This window comes from Nicotiana sylvestris, chromosome 8 (genome assembly GCF_000393655.2).
Source record: "Nicotiana sylvestris chromosome 8, ASM39365v2, whole genome shotgun sequence".
NCBI classification, from domain to species: Eukaryota; Viridiplantae; Streptophyta; class Magnoliopsida; order Solanales; family Solanaceae; genus Nicotiana; species Nicotiana sylvestris.
In genome coordinates, this window is record NC_091064.1 from 3,723,728 (window position 1) to 3,751,389 (window position 27,662).

Genomic DNA, 27,662 nt, shown 5'->3' on the forward strand with positions numbered 1-27,662 from the left:
AGCTAGAGACTCTTTATGCTTCAAAAATCGGGAACAAATAATTATTTCTGCTAAAGCAATTGATGACCTTTAAATACAAGGAAGGCAACCCTATCCTTGATCACATAAATGATTTTCAAGGCGTCCTTGATCAACTATCTGGAATGAGAGTTAATTTTGATGATGAGATACAAGGACTTTGACTTCTTAATACTCTGCCAGACTCTTGGGAAACTCTTCATGTTTCTTTGACAAATTCAGCTCCTGTAGGTAAGGTGACCATGGAATATGCCAAGAGTGGTGTGTTGAACGAGGAAGTAAGGAGAAAATCTTAGGGTTCGTCCTCACAAGTAGATATATTGGTTACAGAAGACCGGGGGAGAGATAGAACAAGAGGCTCAAGGAATAGAGGTAAAAGTAGAAGTAAGTCAAGGTCCAAATACTATAATATTACATGCAACCACTGTGGCAAGAAAGGACACATCAAAAGGTTTTGCCGCAAGTTGAATCAAGACACTAGAGAAGGAAAGAAAGCTGAAAATAACGAGAACAATGTTGGATCGGGCTGCAATTGTGATTGAGTGTTCGTAACCTCTTGGTCTTAGATTTGAACGGTGAAGATCGGATTTGGAGGCTCATAGCATCTTATTTCGAGCCTCGAACATCAACTTTATTTTTGTGGATTATACTCTTTTTTCAATTGATTAGTTGTTGCTCTTGTTGCTACTCCGTGTTTGACACTTGTTGTGTAGCCAATTTGGAGAACTTTTGTAACCATCTTATTGTTATAGTGGAGTTTTTTTGGATCTTTGTGATCCCGTGGTTTTTACCTTCGATTTGAAGGGTTTTCCACGTTAAATTTGGTGTTCTTTATCTTCTTTATTTTTGGGTTTGCCTCTTCCTCGACATAACAATATTCTCTGTGCCAAGAATTCTTTATTCATTCTCAGGTTAGAAGACGAAACTTATAATTAAACACTGTGAATTATTCAGCGGACTCGAATTAATTTTTGTTTCTTCTACATTTCTGTTTATATATTGTTTTTTTTCTCCAGAATTATTTTACAAATATAATATACTAACAAAATAGAATTGTTTTCTGAATATTTTTTGAGGGAAATATTCTCTATGGCTATAGTCATCAAATTCTATTTTTCCAACTCATTTTGCTATCTTTCTCCTCATCTACGAACAGGCAGAGACGTCTTCATGTGAGACTTGTCATCCTCATCTGCATAACTGCTGACTCACATTACTATGTGTCTTTCTAATCCTATGTATCTCTATTATCCAAAAACTTGGGAGATTTAGAGTGTGTTTGGTACGAAGAAAAATACATAGGGATTTGGGGGAAGAGGAAGGGGTAAGAAAAGTAGCATAAAATATTTTTTGAAAAAAGTTTTTCATTCACCAACCAGACAAGTAAAAATAAGTAATAAAATCAATCATTTTTCGGGATTCATACCAAACACACTCTTAGTGAGATCAATTTTTAAGGTTTTAGGTTTGAACTCACTATTTTTCAAAGTTACAAGTTCATTTCAATTATTTTATTTCAATTATAATAATTTTTTACACATAAATTATTTTTTGCATCAAAAGTTTGGATCCAGATCTATCCAGTACCTCAAAACTCTCTCTCTATATATATACGGGGAATGGGCAGCCACAATTTCACACAACTGCTAAGGTTGCTACAATTGCATTTCTCGACAAAGTTTCATCTACTTCTACTTACAGGTATGTTTTCTACTGGAAGAATAATGCTTACTAAAATGAAATATCACCTTTTTGTTTTTAACATAATACTATAGAGTTTAGTCTTAGTTTTACTTTGTATTAAAAGAAAAAAACAGTTTACGATAGACGTTTAATATTATGCTGGAATTAAATTTATAGCTTTGAGAAAAGGTGTAGTTATTATGTTAAATGTCTATTTACATTTTAGATCATATTATCCTCATCAATATTGATGAAATGATAATAACATGGTTAAATTTGCTTTGTTTCAACGATTAGATTTGATACACATGGTTACAGGGGCGGATCTAGGATTTTTAGTTTATGAGTTCCTACATCGATTTTAAATTAATATATTATAATAACCAGACTAAAGAACTGGGTTCCCAACTAAATATTCTTATACATTGAATGATTTTCTTAATACAAATACGGGATCTAGCCAAAAGCTACTGCGTTCTCGGGAACCCATACTCACACCTTTAGACCCGCCCCTGCATGGTTAACTTTGAAGACAAACTAAAGTTGCATTTGAATAGTTTTTTTTTTGGGGGTGCTCCAGGCATAGGCGTATCTAGGATTTTTAGTACATGAGTGCATAATTAAAAAAAAAGGAAGAAAAAATGTATTGGGTGGAATTGATCGTTATTCCTCTAGATAATAACACAACTTTCAACCAAGTGCCCCGTTCAACCTTCTTGGAGCATGGGTGCCAACAGTTAATATTATATCAATTTTTAAAAATATGTACATAAAATATTTAATTTTGCCGAAAGACCATGGGTTCATGTGCTCCGTCATTTTACCTATACATCCGCCCCTGGCTCCAGGCCTGGGCTGTAGTGCAACGCCTAAGCGATGCGTGAAGGCCCGGATAACAAGCTACTCTAATGGACATTTCTCTTAAAAAATTGAGTTAATATCGTGTGGGCTGATGTCTCACTCATCATATATTAAACTGATAAAAATAGATACTACACTTGATCTTTGCCAAAAGGCCGAGAAATGTATGCATTTGAATAGTTGTTCTTTTAAAGAAGTTTTTTCCCTTATACGAATCGGAGCGACAAATGGCCGAATCTTAAAGTAGTTCTCATATGTTCCAAAAAGAGATAGTATAATTTTTTTAGTACCTCGATAACTTTTACTAGAAAATAATTTCTCTTCCATAGTTAAAACAAGCACCATGTTTACATTAAGGACTTATTACAGTTTTATGTGGGTGTATTTAGTGGCGAAATCAGGAATTTTATAACGGGTGTTCAAAATTTAATACTATATATTTATTCAAAGTAAATTTTGATCTCTATACATAGTATAATTTTCTATATATATTCAATACTCTTCGTTTCAATTTATGTGAACCTATTTTTTTAGTCCGTGCCAAAAAGAATGACTCCTTTCCTTATTTGAAAATAATTTATCTTTATGCAATGTTTTATAACTACACAAAATATATATATATATATCTTATTTTATACTACAAGTTCAAAAGTCTTATAGTTCTTTTCTCTTTTTACTTGACTATAAATATTTCTTTTGTTAAGCTTAAGCTACACAACAAGAGGAATACTTGTTGTAGCTCTGAGGTATTGGATTCATATGAACTCGATAATTTAGACGCGAAATAATAATTTATGTATAAAAATTTATTAAAATTTTAGTAAATATTAATTATGAATTCATAATTTTAGAAATATAACTAGCTAAATATTAATAATTTTAAAGATCGAACCCATAAAATTTAAACCCTAATTCCGCCCTTGAAGTGTTTTATATATAAAAGGCAGCTTCAATTCCTTTCTGTCGTTTTTACTCGTTCAACTTAGCAAATATTTAGAAGCCAAACTCATCTATTGGAAGTAATTGTTACGTAGACAACTTAAATGAGTTTCACCCCTCAATTAATCTAAAATTGAATTGTTTATGTTCCTTAAGTTAGATCGACATATGAATTGACAGAAAATTTTTGTTCTTTTCTAATAATCGAAAAAATGTGCCCTCACAATAAAGAATGTCTGAGCGATTGGAGTTTAGTCAACCAATCATCTTTCGGAAAAAAGTGAATATAAAATTTCGAAAAAAAGTGAACAAAAAATTCAAGTGAAAATGGTATTTGAAAGTTAGAGTTTTGTTTGGACATGAATATAATTTTGGGGTTTTTTGAATTTTTGTGAGTGATCTGAAGTAAAAATTTTGAATTTTTTTTTTAAAGTTTTTCAAATTTTTAAAATTTCAAAATTCATCTTTAAGTAAAAATCGAAAATTTCATGGCCAAATATTGATTTCAAAAAAAGAAGATTTTTTTTCGAAAAAAGGCATCTTTTTTTTATGGCCAAATAGGCCCTTAGTCAACCAATCATCTTTAATGACATCTATATTGAAAATATATAATGCACTATTATTTACCCTAATTCATTAATCTTGAGGGAGGAAAGTACGTATTAAGATACAAAATTGGTTTGATAAGTAAAAATTAAAGTAGAAATATATATGACTTGATCATGGTTAAGTAACAAATATTAATACGTTCATATAATTTTTTTTAAAAACGTTAAGGTGCTTACTCTGTGCTCTAAAATTAAACATATTTCTTCTTTACCTTTTTGAAATATTTGATTATATCTTTTGTAATATGCTTGATCTATTTGATAATTTAATATATTATTGTAATACATATGTTTTGGTGCCTAAATATTAAATTGATTTTACTTATTAACATTTTATACATTTTTAGTGTATTTTACACAATCCATGAATATTCTATCTGATTAAACACTGTTTTAAAACGTTTATCAGCCAGGGAATAAGCTCCACAAAATTTTAATTTTTATATAAATAAGGTAAAGTTTATAAATAAAAAGTACATAACATATATATATATATATATATATATCGTATGTTAAAAACTGTTTAATATTCAAAAGAAAAAGTAAGAAAATCAGTATAATTAATCGAGGCAAAATAATACACGTTGAAAAGTATTCTAATAGCCTGTTTGGCCCAGCTTCTCAAGACAAAAAAAAGTATTTTTTTTCTTTCCAAAAGCACTTTTTTCCCTAATTTGAGGTGTTTGGCCAAGCTTATTTGGGAAAAAAAGTATTTTTGGGAAGAAGCAGAAACAGTTTCAGAGAAGCAGAAAAAAGTAGCTTCTTTCCAAAAGCAGAAGCAGAAGCAGTTTTGGCTTTTCTTCTTACCTAAAATACCCTTAACAAAATATAGTATATACCAAAATAACCCTTAAACCTAATACTTAGGATATTAATTTATAAATATTTCTTCTTATTTTTAGGAAACTTTCTAATATATAGTGTCTTTATGGGTGAATGTTTTTATATTTGTTGAAGGAATTTTAATATATTTAACTTATATTAAAAGAATTAAGTACTTTTTAATTTTATTTTCATATTTTACTTAAATAAAATGATTTTTTTTTAAATATTGCATGTAATAAAAAAATTTTGATATTATTTATTTGCTTATAATATTAATTATTAAGTAAATCTATTCATGTCCTTATTCGTAATTTGATACTTAAAAGCACTTTTTAAAAAGCTTGGCCAAACACAAATTATTTTCAAAAGTGCTTTTTTAGACTGATTAGCCAAATACAAACTGATTCTCTCCAAAAGCACTTCTCAAAATAAGCTGATTTTTCCCGCTTGACCAAACAGGCTATAAATCACCAAATTTCTTAATTATAATCAAAATAATTTTCAACACCACGAAGAGTATAGAGCTCTCATCCGGGCGCGTGGGGAACTTTTAACCACACAGCGTCAGAGAATACGGACAGTTTCCTAGTATCCTATGGGTCCCACATATAGATATCGACAAGTATCCAACTGGGCCCCACTTAGAACACGGATCTTTTTTCAGTTCAAGCAATTTTGGCAGAATTTAAATTTAAATTTTTTGTTTGTTTAATTTCATCCACCAATGCCAACCTAAAAAATGTTTGGTTTAACTTTTGTCTCCTATATGTTCGTGGAAAGATCATTTTTAGTCCGCGATCGAAATTATTATATTCAATAGCTGCATAAATATATAAATTTTGTATATTTTTTGTATATAACATACAAAAATAAAAAAAATTATACAAAAATATATTTTTTCGACTATTATTTTGAGAGCGTTTATATAATGTTATTTTTGCTATATATTCACTCTACCAAATAATATGATGAGATAGTTAAGACCCTTATAACTTGAGCTTTAAATTTGAAGAACTTCTTGATAAGAAGCGTTTAATCCTATAGTAGGTATATACAATACGAATTTGAAATGATCGAATTTGTGAGCTTATACGTGCGCTCTACTGAAATCAAGAGAGATGTAGTGGGATGGTAAAAGTCTCAAAATTTGAGCCTTTAAAATAGAGATATTTTGGTAGAAAATGTTTTATCTCATAATAGATTGGCACGATCCGAATATGAATTAATTGAAGTAGTGAATTTCGTGAGTTCATTACTCAGATGGTCACTGAACAATATAAAATTATGGAATAAAGTTACTTTTATTTCATTTGTAACAAGAAAGTCACTTAACTATCCGAATTGCACTCTGATGATCACTCAACCAAATTTATTAATTTTTTCAATGAAAAATGTGGACTTGGCAGTCTACATAGATGTTTGGACCATATAGAATAATTTATACCCGAACAAAGCATATAAACCTAGTGAAAAATGTGAACTTGGCAGTCTACATAGATGTTTGGACCATATAGAATAATTAATACCCGAACAAAGCATATAAATATAAACAAATCGGATCGAGATGGATTGGGTGTATGGGTTAATTTTTATATTTTATTTTGGTGTTAATTATTTTATATAGTCCAAAAGTATACGTGGACTGCCAAGTCAATATTTTCTACCGACAAAACCAATAAATCTGGTTCGGTGATTATAAGCGTGCAATAGTAACAATTGAATTTCTTGTTACAAAGAAAAATAACTATATTCAATAATTTCAAATAATTTAGTGACCGTATTTCTAATATAAGAATATAAAATGATTCGAGTATGAATTAATTGAATTAGAGAGTTTCAAGATTTGGAAGGGTTAAAAACAAAAAATAGAGCGTGAAGCTCTAGAAGTCTAAAACGAGTGGCTATCATTTAGACTATCATTTTTTGTCTCTCTATTTAACGAACCAAATTTCCAATTTCAGAGCTGAAGAGTAATTTCAAATTGAGCTGAAATTTCAACTAAAAAAATGGAGACCAATGGAGTGAAAGTGAAAGCAAATTTGAGTGACGGAGTTAACAACCAAGAAATTGAAACCCCAAATAATATTACAATCAAAGGCATTCTTGGATTATTAATGGCTAATGTAGAAACAGCTGAAGATGAAGATGAAGAAAATGGTGGAAAATTCAAGAAGAATATGAGGAGGAAGAAGGTTATATCATTGGGAATGGGTGATCCTACAGCTTATTCTTGTTTCCATTCTCCTGATGTTGCACAAAATGCTGTTCTTGAAACTCTTGCTTCTCACAAATTCAATGGTTATTCTCCTACTGTTGGCCTTCCTCAAACCAGAAGGTAATGTTTTCACCTCAATTGTTTTTCAGTTTTACCTTCGTCGGGTCAGTCTGTGTGTAGCTCGGCGAAGCCAGGAATTTCTCCTATTTTGTTCAATTTTAAAAAAAGGCAGCTCGGTGTTAAGCTCGCGCTATGCGGGGTCCGGGGAAGGACCAGACCAATGGTCTATCTATTTTTGCAAGAGGTTGTTTCCACGGGTGGAACTCGTGACCTCCTGGTCATATGACAACAACTTTACCAGTTACGCCAAGGCTCCCTTCGGTATTCAAACTTAAAAAAGTAAAAAAATGCTTCCGACAAAGGGTGTTCGATATATGTTATAAAGCTCTAAAATCTAATATTTTACCTATATACACTGTGTAATCCTACCACCCTTACCAAAGTATAGCTTCGCCCTACATGCTACCTCCCGCCAACACAGGATAACTCTGTCCACCAAAGCTTGGACAGAATTCTCCTTCAATTATACTGCAAAGTAGATATATACAATTAGGCAAAATATGAGCTTTTCTTGTTACTCTATAGGCTTTCCATATTTGTTACTCCTTCCGGTCCCAAATATTAGTCGTTTTGATAATCTGAATTTGTTTCAAAATATTTGACGTTTTAGTAATGTACACTCACCTCAATTCTCCTTCGTTTTTTTTTAAAAACCATGATGTTCTTGGCCAGCTTGCATGTACCTCAATTAATTACACGAGGTATCTACTATCTCTCATTAGGTATCGAGTAACTTTGTCCGTCAAGGTTTGGATAGATGATAAGAAATCATCTAATATTTCTGCTCAGCGTATTTGCACATGAGACTTCATGTCTCAATCCACTTTATTGATTGACCACTAGGCCATAACCTTAATTCGCCTTCAATTATACTGCAAATATATACAATTAGGAAAAGTATGAGCTTTTCTTGTTATTACTGTGGGCATTCGATATTTGTTACTCCCTTTGGTCCCAAATATTAGTGCAATCTGAATTTGTTTCAAAATATTTGAGGTTTTAGAAAAACAAGAAGTAATAATGCTTCTTTCCAAATTTACCTATACTGTTCTAGTTAGTGCAATGTTAATTAAGTGAGATATTTAATGAGAGATAAATGGTAGTTTAGACAAATACTCTTATGATTAAGGTTATTAACAGTCCGTCTTATGCGCAAAAACATAAAAAGATTGCAGAAAATATTAGGAGGTAGTAACTTCTTTTCCCCTTTCTGTTCCTTTTCTTTTTCTTGAATTGAAGTTCTGAACGTTCAATGAAGTTACTTTATTTTTGTCTTTTACCACTTGGTTCCTTAATTTTAATTCGTTGTTGCATGTTATTGATCGAACAGGGCAATTGCAGATTATTTGTCGCGTGACCTTCCAGAAAAATTATGTGCAGATGATGTTTATGTCACAGCTGGTTGCACTCAAGCCATTGAAATAGCCTTGTCAATTCTGGCTCGCCCCGGTGCTAACATATTACTACCAAGGCCTGGTTTCCCAATTTATGCACTTTGTGCTGCCTTTAGACACATCGAAGTTAGATACTTTGATCTTGTTCCGGACAAGGGCTGGGAGGTTGATCTCAAAGCTGTTGAAGCTCTTGCAGATCGTAACACAATTGGCATAGTTGTTATAAATCCTGGGAATCCTTGTGGAAATGTTTATAGTTATCAGCATCTTCAAGAGGTTGCTCTTAGTACTCTTTTTACACACAACGATTACTTCCTCCGTTTTATTTCATGTCTTAGTTTGCCTGGGCATGAAGTTTAAGAATGTAAAGAATTTTTTTTGCATTTTGTCGTCTTAAATTAAAGGTGTGTATAACATACCAAAATACGCTTTGAATTCTGTGGTCTTAAACATAGTAGTGTCATTAAGGGTAACATGGGAATGTTGAAATTAAGAATTTACTAAATATAGAAAGGCGACATTCCTTTTGAAACAGACTGAAAAAGGAAAGTAAGACATAGAAATTGAAACGTGTGGAGTACTATTCTTTTCCTCAGTATGCATTAGTTCTGAGAATTTGTTTTGTGTGTTAATATCAGATTGCAGAAACTGCTAAGAAGCTTAGGACCATAGTGATTGCGGATGAAGTATACGGGCACCTTGCTTTTGGAGCTAAACCATTTGTGTCGATGGGAGTTTTTGGCGCCATTGCTCCCGTGCTTACTCTTGGTTCTTTATCTAAGCGATGGTTAGTTCCTGGATGGCGGCTCGGTTGGCTTGTCACAAATGATCCCAATGGCACCTTCAAAAATCCAAAGGTTTGTACTAAACACAGCATAATCAAGTACTTAGGGATCAATTATGGTATATCAGCAATAACACGACTTTTCTATGGAATTGATTTGTCAGTTTGTTGAGCGCATTAAGAAGTATTGTGACATTTGCGGAGGTCCAGCTACCTTTATACAGGTTTACATTTAATCCTTCATATTGTTATTATATGTCTAAAGCGTCGTAGAGTTTTGGCTATTGATATGATAACTCATAAATACAATTAGGGGTCGTTTGGTTATCAGGACAAGGATATTAATTCCAGGATAAAATTTGGGATTATATTTATCAGATATTTGGTTGCAATAGCTATCCCATATCAGAATTTTAGGCAAGCCATTTAATATCTGCGCCAATAACCTGATACTAACAACCGTTGATGTTGAAGGCGGCGGTCCCTTGCATTATTCAGCAAACCGAAGAAGTTTTCTTCAGGAAGACTATTAACTTGTTGAAGTGGACAGCTGGCATTTGTTGCGAAAAGATAAAGGAGATTCCTTGTATTAGCTGTCCACATAAACCAGAAGGCTCAATGGCCGTAATGGTAAGCAGTAAGAGAAATCAAACACCTATAAATTTATCCGCGACATGCTCTCCTTCTTAAAACAATTTCTCTAATATATGCAGGTGAAGCTGAATCTATCGCTTTTAACAGACATTAGCGATGATATTGACTTCTGTTTCAAACTGGCGAAAGAAGAATCTGTTATACTCCTTCCAGGTAAGAATTAACAATTTAGTAAGAATGATGGTCGTAGTAGTGAAAAAGTAAAACCACAAACACGAAAGAGAACAAAAATAAGAGGAAGTCTAATAGTTCAGGAAATAATTGTTTGGAGATATAAATGAAAAAACGGGCAGCCCAGTGCACGAAGCATTCCACTTTTATGCAGGGTCCAGGAAAGGGCCGCAACCCAAGGGGGTGTGATGTAGGCAGTCTACCCTGATGCAAGCATCAATGGCTGATTATCGTTGCTCCAAGGCTTTCGGAGATATAAATGAGCATGCATATTATTGAAATATCAAGATGATGTCTTACTTGGATTTTTACAAAACAGTTGGCTGGATTGCTGTTTACTTTTCCGAGCCGCTATACATAGATTATACACTGATATCTGATTATATACGGTTATACACATATTATATATCTGCCGACTATTTCTAGTTTAAGAGGTTGAGTGGGCGACTATTTAGGTTAATTCTTCTTCTTTCTTTGGACAAAACATTTGCAGGACTCGCTGTGGGTCTCAAAAACTGGATTAGAATAACCTTTGCAGCGGATCCGTCTTCTCTTGAGGAAGCACTAGGACGGCTCAAATCGTTCTGTCAAAGGCATTCATATCAAGAAAATGGTCATTGTTGATTCTACTTAGTAAGCGATCCTTGTAATCGATCTTCTTCTCTGCTGAGCACCTATAGCTACAGTTGGATTGCTTAGTCACAGTCATAGTGCAAGTTATAACAATTTATTGATTTATGAATATACTTGTCTATATTAATTTTATAGGTTGATTACATGGCAAGTTACAAACACATTCAACTGCCAATCATGTACGTAATAATGTGCAAGAAAAACCTGAATTACACATACCAAAAATGAAATATGTAATTACTATTGATTTTGAGTTGTATTGCATGTCATCTATTTTATGGTTTTTGTGATGCTGCTGCTATTTTTATGGTTTCTGTTGACAGTACTGATATAATGTCTCTTCTTATTTTCTTTCCGTCTTCCTGAATTGAAAGTCTTTTGGAAACAGCCTCTCTGCCTCATCGGGTAGGGGGTAAGGTCTGCGTACTCGCTACCCTCTTCAGACCTCACTTATGGGATTTTACTAGGTTGTTGTTGTTTTATTTGACTGGTTGTGGGATCTCATGCATTGCATACATGAATTATGCTTCTAAAACTTATACATGACTGGTAGCCTACTTTACTTATTAAAGATAATGAGAAAGATAGTCTTCCCCTATTGGGCATCACCTTTTCTTCGGGATCTTTGGTAGTAGGCTCAAGCCCGAAAGACAAGTGAGTCTTAATAAGATAAGCGAGAATGCCGAGTTCTTTGTCAAAGCCTCTTCAAAGCAAGAGCCTAAGATGCATGAATATTTTTACCTAATTGCATACAATATACCCATAAAAAGATAGACTATTGCAACAATTGAACTACCTAAAGCTACCCAACAAACACATTGGAAGGAGCATTTACCAGTAAGGAGGAATGGATCACTTTCCCTCTCTTATAGCCTGTTTGGGCAAGCTTTTTTTGGGACCAAAAGTGCTTTTGACTAAAAATTGAGGTGTTTGGCCAAACTTTTAGAAGGAAAAAAAGTGTTTCTGAGGAGAAGCAGAAACAGTTTTTGAGAAGCAGAAAAATGTAGATTCTCTCCAAAAGCATTTTTCTGAGAAGCACTTTTGAAAAAAATACACTTAAAAGAAGTTTTCAAAGGCTTGGCAAAACACTAATTATTGCTCAAAAGTGTTTTTCAAATTAATTAACAAAACACAAACCGATTCTCACCAAAAGTACTTTTTTGAAAAACACTTTAAAAAAAAAACATTTCTCAAAATAAGCAGATTTTAGAAGCTTGCCAAACAGGCTATTAATTCTTCCAACTTTCCACATGCTTTTCGGGGCTAATGAATAAGAAAAAGGGTTGGGGCCACACCTTCACCCACCATCCCCATCAAGTTTCCAATGAGTCTAGTACTTCCTCTACCTCTATCAATTAAAGCCTTATATCCATAGAAAAAAGTTGTTAGGCATCGGGTGTTAAATAGGTGATTTGGGGCGATTTTGAGCGGGTCAAAATGGGCTGAGTGACTAAATGAGCAGGTCAAATAACCCGCCCAAAAATTACTTGGGCAGAGATGAGATGTATTTGACCCGCCCAAAAGTTACTTGACTGAGATGAGCTGCGTCAAGTTGGACTAAAATAGGGTCATAGCTCAATCCCCCAACTTTTACTAAACTTTAATTAATATGTGTTATTTTCTTATGGGAGTATATAAATGCTAAATAAGACTTTTGTTCTTTTGTTATCAAACAAAGAAGAATTATTTCTAAGATAATTTGGCAAAGTTACTTATGGATCAATTTGACTAAAAATTAGCCAACTTTAAAAGGCTTTTTTCACTTTTAGCTTGCCCCAGAAACTATTTACATTCGGTAGCCAAAAAAGTGTATAAATTTGTATAATTTTTGTATATAACATACGGAATGTATATATATATATATATATACATAAAATATATATATAAAAAAATATATTTCGGCTATTATTTTGAGAGCGGCTATACAGTGTCATTTTTCCAATTTTAAATTGGTTAAGTTGGGTTGGATCAAGATGGGCTGAGTTTAATAAATGAGTAGGTCAATACCTAACCCAACCTTAGGCGGGTTGGGTAGGTCATATGAGCTTGGGCCAAATTTGACAACCCTAGCCTAAATGAGTAAAAATTGCACGGGGCGCCCTATTTGGTCGCCCCCATTTAACCTATACCCATTTTTTTAAAAACTTTTAACTTGTACCCACTTTTTAAATAACTCCAGTCTCATTTCTCCTCCTCCTTCTCTTCCTTCGTTTTCTTCTTCAAGTTACAAAACAAACTGGTATTTATCTCCAGAAGCAACGCTGCTTTAGTTATAATGTCAATTTTTTTTAATTGAACAGTTCGGCAGCTGTACTTCTGCTCCAAATTTACAACAAATTAGTCTTTTTAAGTTACCAGTAGGATGAGCTATAAAATTTTGGAGTTTTTGTATGTTTATTCGTGTTTGAGCTGAGAAGATGTACACTATTTTTCTTAAAAAATCACTACTAATTGTGGTGCTTCAGCTCTAGAGCTGAAGTTCGCCAGTTACAAAACAAAAACTACAAACAACAACTTCAGCTCTAGAGCTGAAGTTCGCCAGCTACAAAACAAAAACTTCAGCTCTAGAGCTGAAGTTCGCCAGTTACAAAAACAAAAAGTTCGCCAGTTAAAAAACAAAAACTTCAGCTCTAGAGCTGAACTTCAGGCCCGACTACTAGAATGCTGAAGTTTTGCGTGATTGCCTTTGCTATTTCAGCCCTGTATGCTGAAGTTATGCGAAAAAAGGGTACGCTTGCAATTTTTTTTTGCAAAGCGATCACAAGTTAAAACGTGACACAAAAAGTGTGTATAAATGCAAATGCCCCCTAAATGAGCACAACCAGAGATTGTGTAAATTTTTTTTTATCAATAAATTTAACATGTGATATGAGGCTAGTTACCATTTTAACCAAATACCAATTAATGCTTATCAAGAGATTACCCGTAATTACATGATTGTCCTGATTGTGTAAATATTTTAAAACCCTTACATAGAACTTAAACTCAATCTGAAATAGGCTTATCTAAACACTAGACTCTTCCTACATAAACGTTATTTTTGTGAGAATTCTTGATTATTTTGTGCATGGCAGTCATAATAAGCCACGCCTGAAGAATGCTTAGCACGATTATTTTGGTGAGGTTATTTCATCATCCGAAAGAGACTGATAGGTAGAGACGGACCTATATTATAGAACGAGGGGTCACCGGCACCTATAAAGTTCGGCAAAATTTCATATATATATATATATATATATATATATATATATATATATATATAATTTCAAAATAGTGATTTAGTAGGACACCTTATATATACAAGGAAAAATGATATTGTATAGCCGGTTTCAAAATAATAGTCGAAAAATACATATTTTTTTGTATATATATACACATTTTGTATGTTATATACACAATTATACAAATTTTATATACTTTTCGGTTATCGAATATAATTAATTTCTGACACGAGCTAAAAGTAAAAAAGCTTATATATAAAGTAAATTTTGATTGAATGTAGATTTGATCCCCTGACCTTAGGTTATTGGAAATAAGAGACCAAAACCAATGCACCACTTGGTCTCTTTTGACCATGGGTTCCATCAAGTATATATACCTATTTTCGCCAAATTATATACATCATATCTATACTTTAACCCGAGGACCACAGGTTCACGTGAATCATATTTTACATGGTAGATCCGCCCCTGTGAATGTGCACCAACTATCTCTAAATCTTAGGTCCGCCTCTTGAGCAAGCCCAATACAAGAATACCTATAACTATGATTGATTTAATTGTTTTAATATAGGCAAATTACATAAGTTGCCACCTGATCTATGACCCAAATCCTCCTTACACACTTTCTGTGGATAATAATAACATTACACACATAACCTTTGTAAAGTGTATCTAGTACACACCATCTTTTTGTTGACTAACTTTTCAAAATATGTGTAATATCACGCACCAATAATATCGTGACACGTGTCAAAACAGAAAGAAAATACAATAAAATACCTAATTTACACCATAATTAAAATTTCTTCTTTAAAAAAAAGAAAAAAATAAAGAAAATGAACATAGACCATAGTAGAAAAATTCCAAAAAGTACTTTAAGAAAAAAAATGCCCAAAATTAGAAGACTCAATCAGCTTAAGCCACGTGGCGAATAGTAATGATCTTTGGTCAATAAACAAGTTTGACTGCACCATTTCCTCGTGAACCTACGAAACAGAGAATCAGAATTCGAACACATTGAAATCCCAACAATAGAAAATTCGAAAGGGAATTCGAATCGAAAATCTATATCTATATCTATCTATCTATATCTATATTATATTAAAAACATAAACGCTCTTAGCGAAATGTTGTTCGTCTTTTTTACCCTTCAAATAAAAAGTTTATACTGATCAAAATAGTCATTTGATTATTTTTTAATATTTAGTCTCCTTTTAGGTTTCATCCTTAAAACAATTCTTGTTCGAGCAGCACAAAACTAATGGTTTTGCTTTCTCTTTCCTAGAGCAAGAAGCTTTGTATTACGTATTTATATTAATAGTTGAATTTTACATTCAACTTGTAAACTTTGTATTAGTAGTTGAATTTTGCATGCACTTATTTGTATTAGTAGTTGAATTTTGTATTTACGCATTTGTAAACATTATATTAGTAGTTGAATTTTGTATTCACGTATTTTATTAGAACTTTGAATATAATACAAAAGCAATTTGTATTATACATTGTCTTTAATTTGTATATGGTGTTTGTAGGCATTTGTTACAAGATTAATGTGTTGTAAGCCATCCTCTGGAAAGCTTTCTTTTTGATAATGGTTTTGGTCTGGAATGTAATTAAATTTATGTGTTCTTTATCTTACAAAATTTTTTTAATTTTTATATAATTGTTTGTTTCATATTTTTTATTTAGCTTGGCTTATTTTATATTTGATATCTCACAAACTTATGTTAATTTTAATATAATTTTTGTTTCATATTTTGGATTTAGCTGATTTCATATCTGATTTATTTATAAATTATATATAGGTTATTTGGACAAATGCGGTTCATAACAGAAAATTAGTTAGACATCTGATCTAAGCCTTATTAAATAATATTATTTTTTTCATATGTTGTATAATTGATAAATTCCAACCAAATTGCCCGTCTTAAACAAATTATAAATTAGATTGTCTCTTGTAATATCGATTCCACACCGAACAAAATAGTCTTTTAATTATTTTTCTAATATTTAGGAATATACATCTAATTATATTTTAATATTTTGGACTTAAAATCAACTAAACTTTGTGGATTAAATTCTTTCTTATTTGAACTATATAATATAAACATATTTGTAAAAATAAAAAAATAACACATGAAAATTACATTAAAATTTTCTCACTTTTAATTTCTTTTAGGTTTAGGAGTGCTTTATTTTCATAAAAGAATTAATAAATGTTAGGTGTTGGTCAATTGGAATCCATGAAAAAATAGTACATTATCTTACATAGATCGAGAGAGCATGTCCATGAGTGATAATTTTTACCCCTTTTTTTTAAAAAAAAATATAGATATATAAAGGAGGATAAATAAGTAAACAATGATTAGACTTTATAAATTTATAGATGTACAATAAATTAATTCTTTAGAAATTCAATTATGTATTTTAAAAATAAATTAATCAACAAAAAACTTTCTATATTTATTAATTTCTTATATCTATCTAAACTATATTATTTTAAAAGCACAAATTCCTATAAAAATATTGATCAACTTTTTTTAGGTCAGCTAAAAATTGCTACTCTAAGTTTTGGTATATTAGCAAAATCTTGGCATTCCTTTTCCTTGAATTTTGGTTAATTAACAACTTTCCTAAAAGTTTGGGTCATATGAGAACCTATAGTTGGTGAGAATTACTTATCAATTAATATTTATTCCCCAATAAAATCAATTATAGCATATACAATTAAGTCCCTACTCACTGATTGCTTATTAAAATTTTATTAAGGTGATATTTCTTTAAATACAAAATGAAGAATTGTTTCTAGAAACCAAAATCAATTGAATAGGAAGCATATATAAATGAGTATTTTCATAGGAATTGAAAACTATAGATGGGAATATTTAAAAAATCAAAAATATATAGGAATTATCACCCCCCAAATAAAATATTTTTGAACTATTTGGTTTACTTGGCATGATGATTAAGTTATTTTTAACAAAATAATCCACTTAGATAGGATACACGCGCAACGCGTGTACCACAAGACTAGTACTATATTAAAAGCACGAAGGCCCTTAGCGAAATGTTGTTCGCTTTTTTTACCCTTTAAAAATAAATTTAACTTTGGACAAAATTGTAATTTAAGTTATTTTCCTAATATGTAGTACTTCAAAATTGATTAAAATTGTACTTATCAAAACATTCCTTATTTGAACTAAGTAAAAAAGTCCTAAATATTAGCATATTAATATAATTTATTTCCTTGTAGGTGACTTCAATTTCTGAACGCGAAACGTAGTTATCTTGCTTGTCCCAAGTTTTTGTCCATTTCTTTTCTTATTTTGGTATCAGTTTAGACTAAATAAATGAATTATTAATACATTTATCCGTTAAAGCTTAATACAACTATAAACGATAAATATATAAAATTTACCACGTACTAATTATCCATTCATTTATTTTTTCCATTCTATGTAGTTAAATTTGTGTCTCCTATTCCTAATCATGCAAAAGTATATAGTTATATTTAGAATTACAAAAGTAAATTTGTTGAGTTACATATTTCTTCATTTTATATTAGCTCAAAAACTTTTATATGTTGAGGAAAAAAAAATACGCAACATCTTTTTATAGCATTTTTCTTAATGTATTGGTGGTTGTGACATGGCTATGTACTAACAATATAAGTATTTTTTACAAAACTATAGTGAGTTTAACTTGTGATAGCAAGTTAAAAATAATTTCTAATATACTACCAATTAATGCTTAGATGTAATTAGTTATTACCTTATAAATAAATTTATCGTATAAATAATTTGGCGTAACATCGGTCTCTCTACAATTACCTTCTACCAACAAAAGTTGAAAATCTTTCTCAACTTAAAAGTTTAAAAACAAAGAAACATCTTATATTTCCCATTTTAGATTAAATATGAAAGATACAAAAAGTTTTTGAAATTTTAATTTGATGAATGTTGTACATTGTCTTCATCTTTAATTTGGCAAGAAATTATAAATAATTTACTATGTTTTTATCATAGCAATAAAAATAAGACCAAAAGATATAATTAATTACCATGTACTAACTACTAAGTACATAATATCCAATTCAAAAGAAAGTTAGAAGAATCCTATTTACTAAAATATATTTCCAATAAGATAGAAATGTCGCTCGTTCAAAAAAACGCTTTTAGTGGTGCTTTTTATTGATTGAAATAGAACAAAGATAAAAAATAAAAAAATAAAAAAAGTTATTTTCTCTCGATTCATTGACCCTATTTATGTCTTTAGGATGAACTTGAAAATAACTATCCAAGACGTATTTTAGAAAAACTCTTAAATCTTCAAGGCTTACATATTCTTACTAAAACTGAAAAGAAAGTGATAAAATTATGAAACAGGAATAGATTTTAAATTGAAGGATTTCTATAGGATAACTTCTTTTGAGTTAACTATATATGATCAATATTCATCCTTTTTTCGGAATATATGTGTTTTATTTTATAGCTCAAACACAATATCTCATATACTAACATTTATGAGACTAACATTTATCCTTTTTTTTTTTAAATTACTCAATGACACAGGCACACACGCGCACTCCAAACATAAATATATAGAATCCCTACATGGGGGGGGGGAGGGACTTGATGCGGGAGAGGCATAAGTACAGTTCAATTTTGTGGTGTATTCGTTTGTAGTAAGTATGGCCTCTTGCTTATTGATCAGTTCGCCTCCGTTCTATTGAAAAATCGGAATTCCTACGGCAGTTTTGCCAATGAACGACGTCTCGGGCCGAATTGACTAAGCTAACCCGCCCTTAAGGAGGCTTTTCCATATTAGGAATATCATCAAATCAAGCAATTCATGAATTTGATTGTGAATACACAAAATTCCAAGTTCCCAAAGTACCTCTCTTAGATCTCTATAGTTCTTCCAAGTTTCTGATCTAAAATCTGGTTTATGTCTCGAATTATAGGGCTTAACTTTTGAATCATTATTACTTGGATAGCTAAACCTCTTTGCTTAGCTAATAAACAAAAGAACTCTATGTGTACCTTGTGTTAGCATACAATAAACTTTTTACTACCTGTATTTGTTTATAAGAAGTTTGAGCTTTTGTTCACGCTCTCCTTTTTTTTTAATTATTGTGTTAATATATTCTTGTTGTAATTGTTGCTTTCTTTATTATTGCTATTGATGATTTACCTATATATTTTAGTTGTGAACCTGAATCTTATATATTCGTTCATATGTTGTATCACACCATACTATGATACTTGAATCAAAGAAGATTCACGCAGTTTTAGGTTGATTAGAATTCACAAATTTTAGGGTTGTGTTTTAATTTCTCCTCTCTCTTTTTTTTTCCTTTTAATTTAATGTTTTAATTATTTACATTATATACTTATATTATATGTCCATATATTTCTTTTCCCAAAGTTTTTGAACCTACAATAGCTCGTAGAATGAATTCGTTAAGATAATGTAGTTTGGTTGTTTAATGTTCTTTTGACGCCTCTATACGAATTGGACGATCAAACTTCAAATTGAATTAGACAAAAAAAAATATCGATTCTCACCACATTGCTCACATCCAAATATGTAAGCCAGTCTGTTTGGCCAAGTTTTTGGGAAGTCAAAGATAAATATTTCTTTTTAAATGTGCTTATTTTGGAGAGTTAAGGTGTTTTGAGGTACTTTCGAATAGTGGTAGAAGCTGAAAAAAGTAAATTTTCCCATAAACATGGCCAAAGTACTTCTAGCTTGAAGTTATCCCTAGAATTTAATTATGTCAATACAATTATATTTTCAGATAAAGTATTTTTTTTCATTTAAATGATCGTTGTATATATCTCTACATCAATTGCTATTATAATAATTCATTCGTATTCAATATGTTATATAATTTTTTAATTAATAGGCACACAATACACGTGCAACGCACGTACACTAAAACTAGTTGAAAAAAAAACGCTACAAATACCACATTCACATTTTCTCCATTAAAGAGAAAGGTTCAGTTTTTCTTTTAGCTACATTTACAGTGAAGTTCAGATCAAATCAATGGCTGAAAACTCATCACAGGACAAGCCTAAACCGGGTTTAAGGAAGCCGATTTTCGTGAAAGTGGAGAATTTAACGCCTGGTACTAACGGCCATACGCTGATCGTGAAAGTTCTGGAATCGAATACTGTGTTGCAGAAGGGACGTTCGGTGTCTCCACATCTACGTAATACGAGTATTTCTGAATGGTTGATCGGTGATGAGACCAGCACTATCCTCTTCACTACTCGTAACGATCAAGGTACGAACAGATGAACTTTGCGATCACCTTTTTGGGAAGATGCACTTATATATTTTAGTGTTCCTTGAGCCGATTAGCCGAGGGTCTATCGGAAGGAGGCTCTCTATCTTTACAGGGTAGGGGTACCTCCCCAGACCTAACTTATGGAATTAAATTGGATTTGTTGTTGTTGTTGCACTTATATATTTTAGTATGCGCTAAGATTTTTCGGGCCAAAGAGACGAATTTATTTTATTAAATAGGTGATCGTAAAACTAAAGGAGAGCCTTGGAGCAACGGTAAAGTTGTCTCCATGTGACCTATAGGTCACGAGTTCAAGCTGTAAAATCAGTCGCTAATGCTTCACTAGAGGATCAGCTGCCTACATCATACTCCTTGGGGTGTGGCCATTCCTGTACCTGTGTGAATGTGGGATGCTTGGTGTATCGGGCTGTCCTGGTGATCTTAAGACTCAGAAATCAGGAAATGTGCCAGTTCTAATATTGTGATAAATTAGACCTCCTTGATTAGGCTATGGTTACATATAGTAGTGTTTTTATAAATTAAATGCAAAAGAGACCTAATGTATCCAGCGTATGAGGTTGGCTGCTTTATACTTTTAGTTTTCGTCATTGTTTATTACTGAAGCCAGTGGCGAAGCCAGGAATTTACTCAAGGGTGTTCAAACTTATAAGAAGTGAAAAAAATCTCCGAGAAAGACGAGAATAATCCTTTTTCTTTAGTGGGTGTATGGTTGTGATATATCAGCATTTATCAATGGAAGCGATCCTATTATCTGCATTTATCAACTTTCTTCACATGGCTGTTCTTTTAGTTGAAAAATTGGCGATGTATTTCATCTTAGCTTTAAATGTGTAATCTTTTCCAAAAGATAAATATATCGATGAACTCACTCTTACAAAACAGGATGATGGTAGTAGTAATTCTGATTTCTTCATCATATGTGAGCTGAGTTGAGAACAGTTTTTGAACTTCTTCGGACCTCCTGTCTCCTGGACACAAGTGTACAAAAGCATTTCATAAGCCAGAGCTTCAAATTGTACCTTCTCTTGTCCATAATTTTCCCTTCGCCTTCTTATTACGGAAGGTGAGAAGTTCTTGGAGGGAAGGATGCCGGGGGTCTATTTGGAAACAGTCTCTCTACCCTAGGGTAGGAGTAAGGTCTGCGTACACACTACCCTCCCCAGACCCCACTAATTGGGATCATACTGGGTTGTTGTTGTTGTTGTTGTTGTTGTTGTTGTCTTCTTATTACGGAAGGCTCAGACACTTTTTTCTGTATTCCATCTCAATATCTTTGATGTCTTTAGCCGCTTCAAAAGAATGATAGATGATGCTGTAATTGTATTGGGAATTTCTGTTTGTGTCTAATATCGTACTTGACACACAACCTAAGTTGCATACACTTAAAAGTCTATCATAGGGCTCTAACTGTGAGACAAATACATTTAACATAGTATTTATGTTTGATAATGTTGATTTATAGGCTTTAAATGTTTGGAAAGAGGAAAAGTTCTTCGCTCAATAGTAATTGTTTCTTAAAAAGGTTGGAAACTTATATATTTGCATGAAATAACTTCTAGGATCACATGCTTTTATTTTCTAGGTGTAAAAGAAAGTTGTTTGAGACAGTACAAAGACAGCTCTGCAACTTCTTTGGTGTTATGAAATTTGCGGTGGATCATTGCTCTTTACCAGACTCGCACTGCATTTTTATGTGAAGTTGGACAATTTTGCTGAAAACTATGTGTTTTCTTTGTTATCCTCGTGTGTTAATAACTTGAAAATATTAGTTGAAAGCATTTGAGCTTTCCCTTTATATGTGAATGCTCATATCTCAACAGATATTCTTTTTATTACTTTAAACAGGCAAGTGGATCAAGAAATATGAATCCTTCTATTGTCAATACTCTTCTGTGTTATCCGAGGAAAACTTAATTTCTTCAGTTGTTGTTAAATTAAACTTAATTTCTTCAGTTGATGTTAAAATTCACTTCCTTCTCCTTTCAGAGAGCCTGTAACATCCTCGCAATACAAATTTCTATATTTGGCACTGCTATGTAGTCTTCTTTCTAATTTTAGTTTCTACAGTATTTTCTATGTTCTGTGCCTTTATTGTCTCTTTTCCTGTTTACTTAGCCTCTGATCCATTTTGAGTATATATTTGTGATCATGGTGTCTTTCTTTGTACAAATAGTTGGCTTTTTAATTCCTTTTAATCACTGAAGCAATTCTCTCGTGGCTTATTTGCATATCATTTACTTTAAACTGCCAAGGAATCCAGCAATTCTCTATTAGACTAATTATGAAGTTGATAAATTAGACTGTTTAGTAGTTGGATGGCTCATTATTTTGGTAGGGGGAAGCTCAGGAACTCGCAGGGTGCAAAGGTGTAAAAAAAACAAATCTTTTCTGAAGCGTATGGATATTTTAACTTCATATATAAATCTAATTTCAAAGTGTGCTAGCTTTTTATTTCCTGATTCATTCATATGTCTCCGTGTGATTTATAAGTTACGGGTTCGAGCCGTGGAAGCAGCCACTAATGCTTGCATTAAGGTAGAGTATCTATATCACACATGCGGCCCTTCTTTGGACCCTGTGTAAACGTGGAATGCTTTATGCTCCAGACTGCCCTTTTTCATCGGCTCTCTCTGCTTAAAAGTTTGTGTTGTTGTTAAGTATTCTCCAATTTATGTAGTACTTTTAGCTTATTGAAAGTCAATTTAATTAATTTTTAAGTTAAATTAGATTTGATTAACTCAATATTTTAAAGTTACAATTTAAATATTCAAAAACTATAAGAAAAGTACAATAATATGTTTTTTTTTTCTCCTGTCAATATGATGATTAAATACATTTTAAAATAATGATTAACATGAGTGTCACATAAATTGGGACAAAAAGAGTACTGCATCTATTACGATACCATAGATAGGTGAGAAGATAAATATAGGAGGTTAGGATTTAATTAGAATCCTAATAATCTAGATGAAAATCGAGTGTTTACTTTTGAATATAAAGTTTCCAAAAATGGCATGGTCAAACAATATGAAGGAGCTTATCAAGTTAATACTTAAATTAGTAGTCATGCTAGCAAGTCATGTGACAGATAAGTTTGTTTAATGTTTCTCATAGATGATTGATTCCACAGACAAACATAAATCCAACGTTAGTTCTTTGGACCATTTTAAACCAATTAATAGCATAAAAATAATTGAGTTTAAATTTTATGTAATGATTGCATAGAAAAAAATATTTGCACAATTAATCACTTATAAATTAATTTTAAGTAAATTTTTATGATAATTGGAGCTCCTGAATTACAAGGTGAAAGATGTCTCTCACTATAGGTTGAAATATTGCATTTCTTATAGTTTGCTTTTTTATATTGATAAAAATATAGGGAGTTGGGGCAGATTGAAGCGAGGGAAAATAGTAAAGTTCTTCCCTCGAGATCGACTACAATAAGCTTGTGACTCTAGTAGAAAGAAATAATAAGCTCTCTACTCCATTTGCCTGATAAAAATAGTAACTAATATGTATGCTATCATACACGAAAAAACATTTAGTGTAAGAAAAAATCACCTATTTTATATATATATATATATATATATATATATAACACAACAACGACCCAGTATAATTTCACAAGTGGGGTCTGAGGAAGATAATATGTACGCAGACCTTCCTACCCCGAAGGGTAGAGAGGCTGTTTTCAGAAGACCCTCGGCCCAAAAACAATTTTGGAGGCAATGAGAAAGAAGGACAAGGGGGTGTTGGGGGTGGGGTAGGATGGTGCTGTTGGGTGGGTGGGGCTAGTTAAGTAAAGGGGGCTAGGTCCAAAATCTTGATTAAGATCCCAAATTTAAATCAAATAGAAATCAGTAGTCATGTCAATATTACATAAACCCTCAGGTGCATGAACAAAGATTCCAACTACCATTATTTAATTTGTGGGGAATGTTATGCCCTTCCAATAGCCTACATTTTTTGACAAACATTAGTTCAACTCTACCAAAAGAAGAAATGTTTTTTTTTTTTTTTTTTGTGTGTGTAGTATTTTGATATAAATACTAGTTTAGAAGACTTATGGAAGTGGATCTGCCGCAACTATGACTCGAGTTACTGGTCGTTGGGATTCCTCACAAGAGGGATGAACTCCCTTATGTTCACAGCATAAATATACTCTAGTGATGCAAGAATATTTTTGTGTAGCTAATTCTTAAACGTCTTTTGTTTTCCATAAAAAAATGTTGGAAAAACCTGTTATTAATTTGTATTTGTAAAGTAATTTTGGAAATAAAATAATATAAAATAGAAATGTAGAAGAAACATAATTTTAATCCGAGCCCACTGAATTTAGTGTTTGCTTAAGGAACTTAATCCCCTCCTAGTACCCGAGGTTGTGTATTATTTCCTCACAGGATAGAACGGATTACACAGTGGTGTAGCGACACTTCATACCCAAGTGTTTCAGCGAATACAATGATCGGTAGCAAATCACACTTATTGTTGCTTTCTTTCAGTTGAAATAATGCAGAAGAAAGAAGGAGAATTCAAAATTTTTGTAAGGAAAATCTGAGGGAATGACCTGCTACTTATAGCCAACAGATTGAGTTTAAACGAAGAGGTGCAACTCTTTAGAATGATTGTTATGAACGCGGAGTATAAAAGGGCTAATTTGGATGAAACAATATTACGTTAATCTTAATATTAACAAATAAATTTGGTCCAAAATATGATCAATCAAATTATTTGACCAAATTCAAATCCGAAATCGAGCGAATGACGACAACAGTGCGAGACTTGCCTTCTTCTTAACACTTTAAGAGCTAGAAGAAGAGCAATTGTATATATATCCATCAAAATTCTTTTCCTCCTCCAATACGGGGCAATGTACCTTTGTCAAACAGAAAAATTCAAATATTTCATTTTCCCTTCCATTTCCCATTCACTCTTTATTTTAAGCTAAACCAAGCTTAAACCTAACAAAACCTTATTTCTCTATATCCATTATATTGTATTATAAGTTATAAATAGGATTTAGGAGGATGGCCAGCTGAGCTAATGTGCCAATTAGCACGCCTTATGGATGAACCCGACCCAATAATTTTTTGCTACCATTTTGATTAGGTACCAAAAGAAGAAATGTCACTTCAAGATTGTTGATTTCCTATTGGTGATAGGCATAATACGAAAAGATTAGATGATATAGATACAGTTAGAAATGGTCAAAATAATTTTTTTAAATGATTGTAAATTAGTTGATTAAATAAAGTTAATTAAGAAATTATTGGTGTACGACTTCAAATATCTTTCTTGCATTGAAAAAAATTTCCTTTTAACAAATGGCTTGCTACAACATAAACTTGATCGGCCTAAAAACTACTACAACAACAAACAGTTAAAATTTTACGAGTAAGGTCTGGGAAGGGTAGTAAGTATGCAGACTTTATCTCTACTTTGAAAGAGTAGAGAGACTGTATCCGATAGACCCTCGGCTTAAGAAGATAAAAAGAAGTAGTAGATCAGTAACCGATTCACCTAAAACTACCAAATAGTTAAACATTTATCATGGAAGTGAATATTCTTTTCAAAAGGACCATAAGGAATATATATTATTGCATACAGCTATGCTCTCTTTAAATTTAGCTTTGATCACCAAAAAAAAAATGGGTGGCATTAATTTGGATATGTTTTCTTTCTATTCTCTTCCTTTAATATTTTTTTGTCTTTTTAAATGAAATATTGTTGTAGTGGAGCAACAAAAAGATGACCAAGTACATGATACGGACATTAAAACTAGTTTGGTATTATTTTTTTTCTTAAAAAATAAAAAGATATTGTTACTTTATTTGATTATCAACTCCTTAATCTGTATCGGATAATAAAGTTAAATAATCTAAATGTTAATTTACTAAAAAATATTGTTTTTTAATAACATAGTAGGACCAACTTCACGTGAACATCAAACTCACTGCATGAGAAGTCAGCCCTATCCCTACACAAATATTTTGAACCTTCCCTATGTATATTAAACAATTCAAAAGAATAATTTAAAAATATTTTCAAGACTTGAATTTTTTTGTATAAATGCAACAACATAAAAGCATAATACATCATTTCATTACAAATTCCAAACTTTATCTCATTTCTAATTAACAACATGAATAATTTCTTGAATTCTCAATACCTACATAAACACCAATCTATATTGAACCACAACAAAAAGAGGCTAAATCAAGAACAAGTCAAGAGGTTAGAGGAGAGTTTTGATTCAACAAAGAAGCTTGAGCCAGAGCAAAAAATCCAACTTGCTAAAGAGTTAGGTGTTCCTCCACGACAAATTGCTATATGGTACGTACGTTCTGTTAAATTATATGATCACTTCATCTAAAAACTTAAACTGTCTGAAAGAGAAAACGTTTATTTACTTAATTATGTGTTCGACAGGTACCAGAACAGACGAGCTAGATGGAAGAACCAGAGCCTCGAGCTCGACTACAATGCACTCCAACATAAGCTTGACACTACATTAGCTGAGAAGAGGAAGATTGAGAAAGAAAACGAACGTCTTCGAGGCGAGTTGAAGAAGGTAAATGAGATGTTAGTTGCTTGTAAAAAAGCACAAGGATATGAGGAAATACAAGGATTAATTCCTTTAAATGCAGCTAATTCCATTTCTAGTGGTTGTGAGGAAGGAATAGTGAGTTCTAACTACCAAGAAGATGTGAGTTGTTCATTGGTAAAAAATAATAGTGAGTCTAATTTGCAATTTGATGAGCTTTATGCTTGTTTGATGGGTGTAGAAGAAGGATCAAATTGTCGTTTAAGTTGGCAAAATGGAAAAGATCTTTGGGTGTGGAAAAATTGAAAGACATGTATTATTGAAACAATTTACGTACTGTATCATGTACTGTATCATGTTACTTACATCAAACTAATGAATACAAGATATGTGTTTTTCAGACACATTTATTGATCTATTGATCATAATTAAGTGACGTGTTTTCACACTTCTAATTAGTAATTGATAAGGTTGAATTATTTGGTTTGATGTAAACATATAATACGCGTAATATTTTCCTTGTGTTACACTATTTATAGTTACAATGATCTTGCGTTAATTGCTACATTCCTTCACTACTAGGCCACAAATACCTCCCTTAATTATACATGGTATTATTACTTTTAGCCTGCACAAGAAACTATTAATATCTGATAGTCGAAAAAGTGTATAA

The 27,662-nt window shown here is 31.9% G+C and overlaps 2 protein-coding genes and 1 non-coding gene across 3 annotated transcripts; 2 read left to right on the forward strand and 1 right to left on the reverse strand.

Moving 5' to 3' along the window:
* Positions 1 to 1,562: 1,562 nt before the first annotated feature.
* LOC104228182 (probable aminotransferase TAT2) lies at positions 1,563 to 11,190 on the forward strand. Its single transcript, XM_009780594.2, has 8 exons — positions 1,563 to 1,719; positions 6,896 to 7,269; positions 8,600 to 8,939; positions 9,302 to 9,520; positions 9,612 to 9,671; positions 9,922 to 10,077; positions 10,161 to 10,254; positions 10,766 to 11,190. The coding sequence occupies exons 2-8, from the start codon at positions 6,941 to 6,943 to the stop codon at positions 10,894 to 10,896; spliced, it is 1,329 nt and encodes a 442-aa protein (XP_009778896.1). The 5' UTR covers positions 1,563 to 1,719; positions 6,896 to 6,940; the 3' UTR covers positions 10,897 to 11,190.
* Positions 2,536 to 2,730, reverse strand: LOC138876730 (U2 spliceosomal RNA). Its single transcript, XR_011402064.1, has one exon. It is a non-coding gene; the product is annotated as a U2 spliceosomal RNA (small nuclear RNA).
* A 15,397-nt stretch (positions 11,191 to 26,587) lies between the features above and the next one.
* LOC104228184 (homeobox-leucine zipper protein ATHB-52-like) lies at positions 26,588 to 27,295 on the forward strand. The gene is made up of 2 exons (XM_009780597.2): positions 26,588 to 26,778; positions 26,875 to 27,295. Exons 1-2 carry the CDS (start codon positions 26,588 to 26,590, stop codon positions 27,293 to 27,295), a joined length of 612 nt encoding a protein of 203 aa, XP_009778899.1.
* Positions 27,296 to 27,662: the final 367 nt, after the last annotated feature.